This window comes from Silene latifolia, chromosome X, assembly GCF_048544455.1.
Source record: "Silene latifolia isolate original U9 population chromosome X, ASM4854445v1, whole genome shotgun sequence".
Lineage (NCBI taxonomy): Eukaryota > Viridiplantae > Streptophyta > Magnoliopsida > Caryophyllales > Caryophyllaceae > Silene > Silene latifolia.
Window position 1 is genome coordinate 264,265,494 of NC_133537.1, and position 14,034 is coordinate 264,279,527.

The following is a 14,034-nucleotide window of genomic DNA, read 5'->3' on the forward strand; positions in this document are numbered from 1 at the left end:
AGCCACAAGTACTTTACCACTGCACCACCTAGATGATGATGCTATTATTTCAGTCCTATTTAATCTTATATTTGTACAACACTGGGGTAGCGAAAGTCATCTTCCTCCTTTTATTTTTCTGGTTTTTTCTGGATTTGGGGTAGCAACCGCTACCCCTTGCTACTCACTAGCTTCGCCTCTGGTTTTAAGTATATCTTGTTCTTATCACTCAACAGCTCAAAAGTCTGGAATTCTCGATAGTATTTCAGAGTTGTAGCTTTACTGATGTTATGGATGATTACTATCCTGTTCAATCTTTCGTACTCCCACCAATTTATGATAGTGGTTATTATAAGGGCCTAGAGATCCTTAACATTATGTAGTCGCAACTTATTTCCTACAATTGTCCAAGAAAAAAAAAAGTTGTATGTTTTAACTCAAAAAATAGCCTCAAATATTGATGTAATAGTTTTTACAGACATCTTCATTTAAGATGAGTATATCCGTCTTAAAACAAAAGTAGAATAACTTGCTCATATATATATATATATATATATATATATATATATATATATATATATATATATATATATATAGGGTCGGGATCCCATGGTAACACTTATGATAATGAGAACTACTTTAACCTCTATAATAAGAAGAACCCTCAGATAACACTTGATCGAAAGGCTGAAATTCACGCATTTGATAAGGGCCCAAAATAATTTGACTTATTATCTCCTCTTTCATTATCCTATTTCTAATATTATTATTATTATACTTTTCCCCCAAATTCCTTCTGATCTTCGAATAAGAACCATGCCACAAGAAGACAACGAATTCGACAACAACAATGTCGTAGATCACACCTTCTCCTTTCAACGAGGTTTGTCTTCAATTCAAGTCATATTTTAATTTGTGTTTTTTCGCCATAATCTGAATAACTAATATAGAAATTACCTGTTTATGTGCAAATTATTAAAAATAGGGTTTGAATAATGTTGACAATAATCGTTTTTCTTTGTAACAATAATCAAGTTGAATTTAATTCTTATGTTGGATGTAATGTTAACTTCGATGCTCTTATTATTGAAGCTATACAATGGAATTGAAAGATTCGAATATCATAAAGTGACTTCTATTCGATTATTGATGTATAAAGTGTTCAAGAGTAAACTTGCTCATATACCTTGGAGATATGTACACCGCATCGTAACATTGATATTGTCTCACAAAAGCACCAAATTATAGCCCAGATTGATACACTAGTTCCTTGTAGTAACACCAAATTATAGCTCATATACACTATTTCATACGAGTACTTTTTTTGTGTATTTGTGAGGTGCACTGGCGTATTTGAGCTAAAATTTGGTGTATATTTTAGATGATTTTGTGCTTCTAAGCTATGTTTCAGTGTATCTACGAAGTGAACTAGTGAAGAGATTAAGGTGAACTAGTGTATATGAGCTATTTGGTGTATCTGCAAGGTGAACTAGTGAATAGAGTTGATGTACTTGATCTATTTTTCTGTGTTCCTGTGAGGTGAAGTAGTGTATCTAAGCTATAATTTAGTGCATCTAGGAGGTGTAATAGTGTATCTGAGTTATAATTTGGTGTATATTTAAGACGAACTCGTGTATATGACCTATGTTTTGGTGTATCTACGAGGTGAGTTAGTGAAGAGAACTGATGTACGTGAACTATATTTTTGTGTTCCTAATAGGTGAAATAGTGTATATGATTTTGTGCCTAATTTATCAGTTGAACTGGTTAAGTTTATCAGCCTGTCTCATTAAAGACGGATACTATCCGTCTATAGCTATAGACGGATAGTGTCTCTCTCACAAATAAAAGTGGGTAGTGCAAGTGGGGGTATCCATTTCTCATCCACTTGCACCACCCATTTTCATTTGTGAGTGGGACACTATCCGTCTATAGCTATAGACAGATAGTGTCTGTCTATAATGAGAATTTGTTAAAGTTTATACCTATGCTCAACTAATGTATTTAGAGTCTCCAACTATGTTTGTGTGCCATCGTGAAGTTAGAATTGTTGAATTCTACTAGAAAAGTCTCTTTTTGGTCTATATTCTAGATGCTCACAAATGTTGATTTGTTATATACTCCGTACTTGATACACCAAAATTTTTAACTTGACAATCAAAACCACTATAGTAGAAGCCTAGAGCTGGTTTGGTGCCAAAATTCTTTTTTTGCGATGCCTATCAGTGACTCAGAGTGAATAATTATAAATTGGTATAGACTTCCACAAATGGTGATATTAAGGGGGTTGAAATACATAACCAATGGGTTAACATAAATTGCCAATTATGTGGATTTTTCTTAATCATGTTTTTTTTGCTATTTTATTTGTTTGCTTGGTCAATTTGGCGTTGTACGTGCATTATAGAAAGTTGTAAGTGCATTAAAAACTCCATTAGGTACATCAGTTAGTTCTAGGTACACCCGTCCCCTCGAAAGGGTTCACTCTAATGGTCTGGCCCCTTTAAGGTGTCTTTTTGTTCAACCGTCCTTTGAATAACTTCCCCGAAAAAGAGTTTTGTGTATGATGTGGGGTTGGCTAATCCTACCCGAAACCCTTTCTTTGCTTACATAGGTACAACTTTCACCCTAATTTAAACCGATTCCCATCATAAGGCAAATGGTTTGCGGTTGGATTAAAAGGGGGGGTCTGTTTAGCGGGGCCGACTAATCCAACCGTCGATCCTTTCCCACCCTACTTAAGGATACTATTTTCCTAATTTTAAATTCGTTTCCTCAAAAAAGTTCACTCTGGCCTCCTTAGGGTGTTGTTTTGTCTTTAGGTGCATGATAAGAAATTGTATGTGCATTAAAAAGTTCTTTAGGTACATCAGTTAGTTCTCGTTTAAGCCATCTCCTGACGTCTTAGGGTTCACTCTGAAAGAGTACATATTAGTGTTTTGAGCATTTAGGACTTGTTTTGGGGTCTCATAATTCTTTGTAAAATAATATCAGTGATTAATAGCTTAAAATGGGGTTGGTGAATGAGCTGAATGAATATGTATCTGAAACTCATGTGTCGAATATACTGATTACATGTGACCCATAACAACGACCGCATGGAGCCGGCGCAACATCAATCCCTATGTATGAAATTTTTTGGAGAGAGCCTATGTCAATAACTCTTTATTTTCTCATATAACGATATATTATTTGAAGAGTATTAAGCTTATTCCGTATCGCGGAATTAGGTATATCACAATTGTGATAGTGATGCATGGTAAATACATTTATGCTGACTTGGGTATCAAATTTGCTAGCTCTTTTTATTTCAAGCCAAGGTTAAAGTCCTTAAGTTTATGTAATGTATTTAAATGTGCTCCACACTTTATGAGCCTCCTTCTTTTTAATTAGTGTTTCCTATGCCACTGTTTGTTCTGTCATACTTGAGTTTTTACACTCATTTTCTAGAACTTTAAGTATGAGTTATGCCATTGAATGTATACTAGCCTAAAAGCATTTTCTCTTATGATACTACTTCAACGTATGCGTTGAATAAACTGATTAAGACACTGTTCATTCGTCGTTCGAATAACTTCTCTGAAAAAAGGGTTTAGAGTAGGGTGCGGGTTTGGCTACTCCTACCCTAAACCCCTTTTCGGCTTTACTTAGGGACAATATTCACCCTAATTTATACCCGCTCCCATCATAAGGAAAAGGGTTTAGGGTTGGATCCTGGTACTGCCTAATCAAAATGCAAACTCTCTTCTGTATTACTTAAGGACACTATTCCCCCTAATTTAAACCCGTCCCCTCGAAAGGGTTCACTCTGCCCTCTTTATGGTGACTTTTTGTCTTTAGATGCATGATGAGAAGTTGTATGTGCATTAAAAAGGTCTTTGGCTACATCAATTATTTATAGTTTCAGTTTGTCCTCTTTAAGGTGTCTTTTTGTTTGGAGGACGTTGAGTCCCAGTAAGTCTAACATATAATGGTGTTTTAGGTGCATGGTAATTAGGTATTTAAGTATGTGTTGAAGACTATCCTCTTAAAAGTATTTTTCTTTAACTTTGTTTGTATGTGTGTACTTATTATTTTTATGTGTATGATTAGATCATGTACGTGCATTAAAAAGTTCTCCAGTTATATCAGTTAGTTAGCTGTTAGATTTACCATATTTACCATTATTCGTTGCATATTACTACTCCACTTTGGTTTTATTCCATTTTGTTGTTGACTGATTGATTTTCTTTGGCTAGGATCTACCTTTTCTTATGCTTGGTTTAGATTATACTGTTTTTATGTCTTTGTCCGACCAATTTGATTTCGGTTTCTAGCAAATGTGGATGGAAGGGGTGGGAATTGAAGGGGTGGGGATGGAAGGGAAGGGAAGGGTAGAGGAAATGGAGGAAAGAAGTTTTTACTCCAAATCTTATTAGGCTTAGATGAGGGAAAATGGATTCCTCTAAATACCTCATCTCTATTTCCATGTCCAGTTGTTATCCAAATAATGGATTTTGTATCTCTCTCTCTCTCTCTCTCTCTCTCTCTCTCTCTCTCTCTCTCTCTCTCTCTCTCTCATTCCCCCAAAAGCTTCATCCTAACAAGCTCCTTGTGTAGATCAATAATCTCACTTTCAAAAATTATGTTCTATATCTAATTTCTTACTGATCACCAGTTTTTAATGCTTGTTTACCTTAATAAAAAGAAAATTTGCTCCAAAAGATCAATGTTATAGCTAAGCCTATTTTATTTCCTAAGTAAAATTGACAATATAGTGTAATATTATCATTTTATTTGTGTTTGTTTTAATTTAGCAAATGAAAGACGAAGTCATGATGCTTTAAGAAAACCCTCCCCCGGATCTTCACATATTTCTTCAGGCTTTTAGAATTTTGATTTGAGATAAACTGGACATTATGCTTTGCTAAGGAGCCCGAGTTCTGGCCGGTGAAGGGCCTGAGTTATGACGCAAGTGAGGGAGGTCTACTAACAGTTGTTGACAGACATTCCTGCCACATATTCTTGGGATATATATCGCGTGTTTGTGTTTGACTCTTCTAATTTCTGCAATACTCTACCATGATTGTTAGGATGCTTTTATTGATCTCTTTGGTGTAATTGTGTTATGTATACCCCTCTTCTAAATGCACTCAGGGAGCGGAATTGAGTCTTAGGATTCATCCTTTTTTAACGTATTTTAGAGGTTATTAGCTTAATGCTAGAGCGTAGTATATGCATGAAAAAGAAATATATGTGCATTAAACAACCTTGTACATGCATGAAATATATAAAATCTCGTTGTTACATTAAAATAAGCTAAGTTGGTGTGCTCCGAGTTGGATTATGGACTCCGTATAGCTGGCTGCCACTGCCTAATCCCACTCTTTTGAGCAATTGGTCTGCTGATATCTCTATTCATGTAACTACTAACCTTTTTACTATATCTACTACCTATTTTATAGTATGTTTTAAACATTTCGGCATGCCTATGATAAATAGTGTAATATTATCATTTTATTTGTGTTTGTTTTAATGTAGCAACTGAAAGACGAAGTCATGATACTTTAAGAAGACCACCCCCTGGATCTTCTCATATTTCTTCAGACTTTTATCCCGAGTTATCCCCCTGGATTCCTCTTTTTTTTTAACGTATTTTAGAGGCTATTAGCTCAATGGTAGAGCGATGTGCAAATTTTGCACAAAGGTATGGGTTCAAATCCCATATAGCCTATCAAATAATAAATCCTATAATTGCAACATGTCAAGATGTAACGATACACTGCAGCTAAGATTAAACATGACATAATCATACTTGAGCAAAAGACGAGCATGTCATAATTAGACTCGTGCGTGCTTGAGCGCCAAGGAGGCAATGTGATGACTTTGTAGTAATCATAACTTCATAGTAATCAGAAATTCAAAGACTAGATTATCATAGAGTTATGACCATATACTTCGGTCTTTGGCAATCTCAGTGTTAAACAAACACTAGTATTCCTAGCCAATGTGGGAGTTGAACCCACATCTTGTGCTTAGCACAATGCTCTGCCATTTGAGCTAATTGGCTTTTGAAATAAGTAAAATGTAAGTTTTCGTAGCGTAAAAATGGTAATATGATATCAAAGATGGTATAAATTAAACTCTTATGTTAATGCTTCATTAAATCATTCTCAACGAACATCTGCGATAAACTAACAACGAACGCAATCAATTAAAAGAAAAACTTGTTGGAAGTGCATGCCACTTGTATCAGATGATAAAATAAGTTGGGTATATAAATAAATGATAACTATACATCATTCATATGCACTAAATGCACTTTTATAAGAAAGTAGGGGATGTCAACGGGACTAAGAACAGATGTACACATCAATCTTTTATAATTTGAGCTTTGCAGACTTAGTTTTTCACAAAGGCAGTATTGTGCAGTAGAAAAGAACCTTAGATGCATAGAAATATTCAGTAGATAAACCAAAATAACCACTAAATGCACATTAAGGATTTTTCTATAAGATACTCCTTTGTTCAGTAACCCCCAAATCACCCTCAATCACCTACAAGAAGTTCACCTGCAATAAGTAGTTAATTACACAATTCATATGCACATATTGACAGATTACCAAATATTAACTATAAGAGAGACACATCATTGTACCATTTGAGTAGAGCCTGATGAACAATAGTCATAAGACTCATAACCACATAAGGCCATTAAATTTACAATTTGACAGTGGAGAATGCAAGATTACAGGAGAACTAAAAAGTAGATGTTGTCCCAATAAATCACTCCCTTGAATAAACAATGGGCATGGCATTAGACCGAAAAAATATGGCGCCCATGTAGAAAGAATTTATAATCGAGTAAATATCAAGTACCTGACAAAGCAAACTCGTCATTCTGATATTGTTCTAGCACACAACTCCTAGTGCCGGATAATCGCCTAGGCTTGAGCAATGAACCATATACTAACCGAACAAAAACTCAATCTGTGATGCTCTTCATCTTCCGACTGAACACAAACAAGTCAAGCCTTCAGATACACATATCGATTTGTAAAGGAAGTTCAAATGATCGACACAAGCTGATGAAAACGCTGATTTATGCTCTATTCTCTGTAAAAATTACATACATGAACAAATTAACAAAACAATAGACTACGATCCTCATTAAAGTACATAAAGTAACATTCAATTAGCGTAAATTTGGGACATTACTAGAAATTAGGGTTAAAAGCAGAACATAATCGAAAAAATTACAAGTGAATTTGCAGGAACAAATTAGAGAAAGAGTGGCTATAATTGGTATTAATTTGATAAGAATATTACCTGAAATTGTAGAATAAAACTCGGTTATGGCGATTGAAGCGAATTTGAGGAGCGAAATTGCTAGTTGTCGGATTTTGATGAATGAGTTCAATCGGACTGAGATGCGTCGGAATGTGAAGATAGAAGGGATAGAAAGAAAGAATGATGATTGGTGTGAGAGAAAAAAATAAAAAAAAAAAGAGTGAGATTGGGAAATTTAGTAAACTGACTGGGTTGGAAGGATTTAGGAGTTTGTTGACTTAATATCAGCCCTTCATTTAATTGAGATCTAACATGTATGAGTGGTTCTCACGGTTCTCATTATGTTAGTGGTTCTCATAGGATCTCAAATCTATATATATATATATATATATATATATATATATATATATATATATATATATATATATATAGAGGTAAGATCTAATGAGTCCTCCTCTACCATTGAGTCCATAAGTCCCTCTAAGGGCCATTGGATGGACTAAATGGAAGGTTGAGATGAATTTGATTAAAGGCCATTAAAAAGAAAAGGAAAAAAATGTGGATGGTTGGATTGAGATGGGTGGTTGAGATTGAAAATTACCAAAAACAATTACCACTAATCAAATTTCTATACACTAATTAATTTTTCTTTCTCTCTCTAGCCCCTAATTAATCAGTTTTGAGTTTTAGATTTCAGAAGTGTAAATGTAATGTTGTATGAGTTTTACAAGTGTAAATGTGACGGAAATTTTGAATTTATATAATTTTAACATTTTACAAGTGTAAATGTGATGTTTTACGAGTGTAAATGTAACATTTTAAGAGTGTAAAATTTATTTTTTGTGACGGAAATTTTGAATTTATATAATTTTAACACTTTACAAGTGTAAATGTGAAGTTTTACGAGTGTAAATGTAACATTTTTTGAGTGTAAATTTGATTTTTTGTGACGGGAATTTTGAATTTATATAATTTTAACATTTTACAAGTGTAAATGTGATGTTTTACGAGTGTAAATGTAACATTTTAAGAGTGTAAATTTGTTTTTTTTGTGACGGAAATTTTGAATTTATATAATTTTAACATTTTACAAGTGTAAATGTGATGTTTTACGAGTGTAAATGTAACATTTTAAGAGTGTAAATTTGTTTTTTTGTGACGGAAATTTTGAATTTATATAATTTTAACATTTTACAAGTGTAAATGTGAGGTTTTACGAGTGTAAATGTAACATTTTAAGAGTGTAAATTTGATTTTTTAGTCAATTTGAAGGTTTTAGAGTGTAAATTTTGTCCTTTGAGTGTGAATTTGGTCCTTTATAAGTGTAACTTTGTCCTTTACGAGTAAAACTTTAGTCCGACTACCAAAAAATGCCACCATCAACTTTGTCCTTTACGAGTAAAACTTTAGTCCGACTACCAAAAAATGCCACCATCATCGTCCTTCCCCACCAACTCATATCCACAAAAAATATGAGTGCAAATTTATATAATTTTAACGAGTGTAAATGTAAAGAAATACAAGTGTAAATGTAAAGAAATACGAGTGTAAATGTTAAGATATATGACTGTAAATGTTAAGAAATATGAGTGTAAATTTAAAGAAATACGAGTGTAAATGTGAGGAGATAGAAGTGTAAATTTAAGAGAAATACGAGTGTAAATGTGAGGAGATATAAGTGTAAATTTAAATAAAAACGAGTGTAAATGTGAGAAAATACAAGTGTAAATGTAAAGAAATAAAAGTGTAATTGTAAAGACATATGAGTGTAAATGTAAAGAAATATGAGTGTAAATGTAAAAAAGTACGATTGTAAATGTAAAAAAATATGCGTATAATAATAAATATATTTATTAGATCTAGAATAAAAATCATGATAAAACAACATCAACAACACTAGATCTAATAAAGAGAGATTGAAAAAAAAAACATCTAACAAAAATATAACATTAAAAATCTAATAATAATAACAATAATAATAGATATAACACCACTTTATTGTTGAAAAAAAAAAAGAAAAAGAAAAACAACGACAACAAACACAACAAAAACAACAAACACGGAAGAGGAAATCCTAAATAAAAGAAACACGGTAGAAGTGGGTGGAAATAAAAATCAAAAGCAATAAAAAAGACATTATAAACAAAAGAAACAAAGGCATTATAAACAAAAGAAACAAAGGAAATCTGACGAGATTCCTTTTTTTTCCAAGGCATTATTATAAAACAAAGAAACAAAACAATTAGAACCAGGAAGCAAACAAAGGAATGCATCACACACCCAGATTTGGAAAAAAAAAGAATAAATAAAATAAAAAGAGAGAAAGGAGAAACAGGAAGGAGCGGCAGAAGGAGGGGCGCGGTGGGGGTGTCGGGAATGTGGATGAAGGATGCACGGTGGGCGAGAGAGGCAGAGGGAGGCGGTGTTGGCCGACAATGACACCAAAAGCAACACCAATCAACCACCACGCAACCAGATTTGGAAAAAAAAAGGGAGAAACGGGAAGGAGGGGCGGCAGATGGAGGCGGTGTTGGTGTCGGGAAGGGAGGGAGGGAGGCGGTATTTTATGGTGGTGTTGTTGTCGTGGATGTTGTTGGTGGTGAGTGAGGGTGGCGGTGGCAGAAAGGGAGGGAGGGAGGTGGTTGGGGGTTTCGGCCATGGTGGTGTCGGGTGGTGGCGGATCTGGGGGCGTGAGGGAGAGTGAGGAACAGAGGAGGTTGTGTCGGGTCGGGGTTGTGGTGTTGTTGGTGGTGCGTGAGGGGTGTTTTTTTGGTATTTTTTGGTGTTGTGGTTGTGGTCGTGGATGTTGTTGGTGGTGCGTGAGGGTGGCGGTGGGAGAAAAGAAGGGAGGTGGTAGGGCTGATGGTGGAGATGGGGTCGTGGTGGTGGTTGTCGTGGGGAGTGGTGGTGGTTGTCGATGGTGGTGGCTGAAAGGAGATGTCGGTGGTGGTGAGTATGAGGGGGAAATTTTTTTTGAATTATTTGGTTTTGAATTTTGTTGAATTTTTGAGAGGAATTTGATTTTTTTGGTTTTTAGAGAGATAGAGATCTGATATTTGTGTGAAGGAGAGAGAAGTGAGTGGAAAAAGAAGGCTTTTATAGTGCAATTAGGGTTTGATTAGTAATGGTAGAGAGGGAAAGGGATTAATTAGCATTCATCCCCTTATTTTAGCCTTAATCCCCCCTTTTTCCCCTTCAATCTCAACCTCTCATCTCATCTTTTCAATGGCACTCTAAATGGGACTTATGGACTCAATGGGTTTGGGTGGACTCACTGATCCTCCTCTATATATATATATATATATATATATATATATATATATATATATATATATATATATATATATATATATATATATATATCATCTTGTGAGTTTTGTTTTTACATGGTGAGTTGTGAGTTTTGGGCACTTTGAAATCTCAAACCACTTAGATTATATTAGAGATGAATGGTCAAGATCTAATCTTACCTGTCATATAAAATCATTGTCATTTACTTATTTTCTCTTTTTTCTAGTGCAACTCTTTTTTTTTTACTTTAATTTTTTTATCTCCTTTTTTTACCTCGTGTTATTATATTTTTTTGACAACTTTGATTTTTTTTTTCTCTTATGTTTTTCTCTAATTTTCTCATTATGTTAACTTTTTTTCTTTTTCTTTTTGTACCAGATTTTTTTTTACTTGAATTTTTTTTACTCTTATTTTTTTTACCTCGCGTTATTATGCTTTTTTTTACTTTGATTTTTTTTCTCTTTTTTTTACCACATGTTATTGTGCTGTTATTGTTATTCCGCTGTTATTGTGATGTTATTTTGCTGTTACTTTGATTTTTTTTATGACTTTGATTTTTTTTTACCACGTGTTATTGTACTATTATTCTACTGTTATTCTGCTGTTATTGTGATGTTATTTCGGTGTCACTTTGATTTTTTTACAACTTTGATTTTTTTACTGCTTTGATTTTTTTTACTCTTTTTTTTACCGCATGTTATTGTGCTGTTATTCTGGTGTTATTCTGATGTTATTCCGGTGCCACTTCGATTTTTTTTACGATTTTGATTTTTTTTACCACGTGTTATTGTACTGTTATTCTGCTGTTATTGTGTTGTTATTCCGGTGTCACTTTGATTTTTTTTACGACTTTCATTTTTTTTTAACACGTGTTATTGTGCTGTTATTGTGATGTTATTCCGGTGTCATTTTAATTTTTTTAAAACTTGATTTTTTTACTACTTGGATATTTTTTCTCTTTTTTTTTTACCGCATGTTATTGTGCTATTATTCTGGTGTTATTGTGATGTTATTCCGGTGCCACTTTGATTTTTTTCACGACTTTGATTTTTTTTACCACGTATTATTGTGTTGTTATTCTACTGTTATTGGTGACCATATGACGACGTTTGGTATGGAAATTACCGACCACAAATCGACCATAGCTGGAGAAGACATTACAGTTCAACTACAAATTTCCAAATTCTTAATTTCCATACCAATTTTAAGCTAAAGACCTTTCTTTGACACCATCATTTCACACACTTTCTTAATTCATCATTCAATCTAACCGCAAATCGACCCCAGCTGGAGAAAACATTACAATTCACCTACATAATTCCAAATTCTCAATTTCCACACCAATTCAAAATGGTCCTTCACTAACATTTTCTAATTATCCTGAAATATAGCTCTTGGACGACACATTGTAGCTTAAACATTAAAAACAGCTTCAATCGCTATGGATTAAAATGTGAGGCCAAATATATAGTTCGCGAAAGCAAATGAATAATTCTTCAGTCCTAATTCCTAACCGACAAATATTTGGTATCTGCCTCTGAGAAATTTGTGAACCATTGAACAAGATGACTATCTTTTGTGCCCCCCTTCTTTCTCTTATCATTTTCAACAGGCACTGCAAAATTATAAAATCCGGTTGTATATATGTATCACTGGCAAAAAAAAAACTTGGGACACGAGAGACTAAAAGAACACACCTGGTACAGGCAAATGGATACCAGCAGATAGTCTTGGAATGTTCACAGCAGGATGATTATGCACACGCGCTATAAATGCATCCGAAGGCTCTGAAAAAATTACCTCATCATATGACTCTACCACAACAGGTTTCTTAGTTGATAATGGGTCAGAGTCATCTTCGGGATATAGCTTCAAATGGTGATATCTGTCAAATTCTTACCGTCATCACCACGAACTACAAAGAGCATATAAAAATGTAATAGCAACTAAGAGCATATAAAAATCACAGACTACGTTTTTTCCACTATCAGGTTAATGACATATTGACAGGTAATCAAGCTGTTGATTTGTCAACCATTGAATTTCCACTAGCAGGTTGAAACAATGCAACATAATTTATCCAATGATATACTACAAACCTAACACACTTGAATCGCAAATCCGAACCAGGCGGATAGGTACTACTATAACATAAACTACTCTCTCCGTCCTAATCATTTGTTTAATTTTTGTTCTCTGAAGGGGTATTTTAATCTAATCTAACCAAATAATTGCGATGGAGAGAGTAGCATCTAGCTAAAATTGTGCAATGATTGTAATCCTCGAGTTCCGACTCATAAACTCTTAGCCTTAGCTTCAACCTCTAGACAAACACAACTAACCATATACCTACGATAACAATCACACAATCGAAAACCAATTTTTCGACTGCATCTGGCTGAAATAGCGTAATGGTTGAAATCCTCGAGTTTCCGACTCACACACCCTCAGCCTTGGCTTCAACCTCTAAACAAACATAACTATATACCTAAGAATAACAATCACATGATCGAAAACAAAACAATTTATCGAAAAATCGACAATTCATCCTAAATCTATCACACAAGAATACGATCAACAATTCTACATCGTCATGCAACATAAATAATTACGCACTATCATTGATCAACACAAATCTCAAAAATTCAACCATAAATCAACAAATCACAATCACAATTCCATCACAAAACCACAAAATTGAATCAATATAACAAATTATGAACAGAAACACAAATAATCATACGGAAAAAACGAAAAAAATCGGGAGAAATGAGTTATACCGGTATCTCCAATGATGATGTACTTGAAAAGATAAGCGTACGACATAATTGATGAATCGAGATAGAGGAAACGTAAATGATTGATTGATTAGGATGGATCTGGGAAATTAGGGTTGAATCGAGAAGATTACGTGTTAGAGAAACCCAGAAAATTTGGACGAACAGGCGTGTTTTATGCAAGGCGTGGTTGATTCTTTTATTCAATCTTAGCCATCTATTTCCTCCTATCCAATGGTTGAGATTTTTCAAACTCACAACTCACCGTAAAAACCAAACTCACGAGATCCCGCCTCTCTCTCTCTCTCTCTCTCTCTCTCTCTCTCTCTCTCTCTCTATATATATATATATATATATATATATATATATATATATATATATATATATATATATATATATATATATTAGCGTAGATAGATAAAAAGATTCATAATGTTCACCCATAGCCCTTCGAGCAAGGTCATGATCTCTTCCGTTAAGGTTCCTATGCACAAAAATAAAACAAAAACAGTGGAAAGATGCAGATAGAGTAACAATATCATCGAGGATGCCTTTTATTTGATGATGCTTGCATTCCTTCCCCGCCCACTGTGTCAGCAATTGAAGACAATCGGATGAGACTTCTAAGTGCAAGATGCCCCGACTTCGGGCCCACTCCAACACTTTCATCACCCCCAGGGCCTCATCTTGTAACGAGGACTCAGCACGACCCTTAATA

The 14,034-nt window shown here is 34.2% G+C and overlaps 1 protein-coding gene across 3 annotated transcripts; it reads right to left on the reverse strand.

Annotated features, from left to right (window-relative positions):
* Positions 1-11,757: 11,757 nt before the first annotated feature.
* On the reverse strand, positions 11,758-13,647 carry LOC141623967 (transcription initiation factor TFIID subunit 14b-like). Of its 3 annotated transcripts, none has more exons than XR_012533779.1 (3): positions 13,320-13,623; positions 12,237-12,424; positions 11,758-12,154 (listed from the first exon to the last, which is right to left on the reverse strand). XR_012533779.1 is itself a non-coding variant. In XM_074440125.1 (3 exons), exons 1-3 carry the CDS (start codon positions 13,363-13,365, stop codon positions 12,042-12,044), a joined length of 249 nt encoding a protein of 82 aa, XP_074296226.1. In that variant the 5' UTR covers positions 13,366-13,629; the 3' UTR covers positions 11,758-12,041. The 3 variants fall into 3 exon arrangements, 1 of the variants encoding a protein (XP_074296226.1); XM_074440125.1 differs by having other exon boundaries at positions 12,237-12,326; positions 13,320-13,629; XR_012533780.1 differs by having other exon boundaries at positions 11,758-12,454; positions 13,320-13,647.
* Positions 13,648-14,034: the final 387 nt, after the last annotated feature.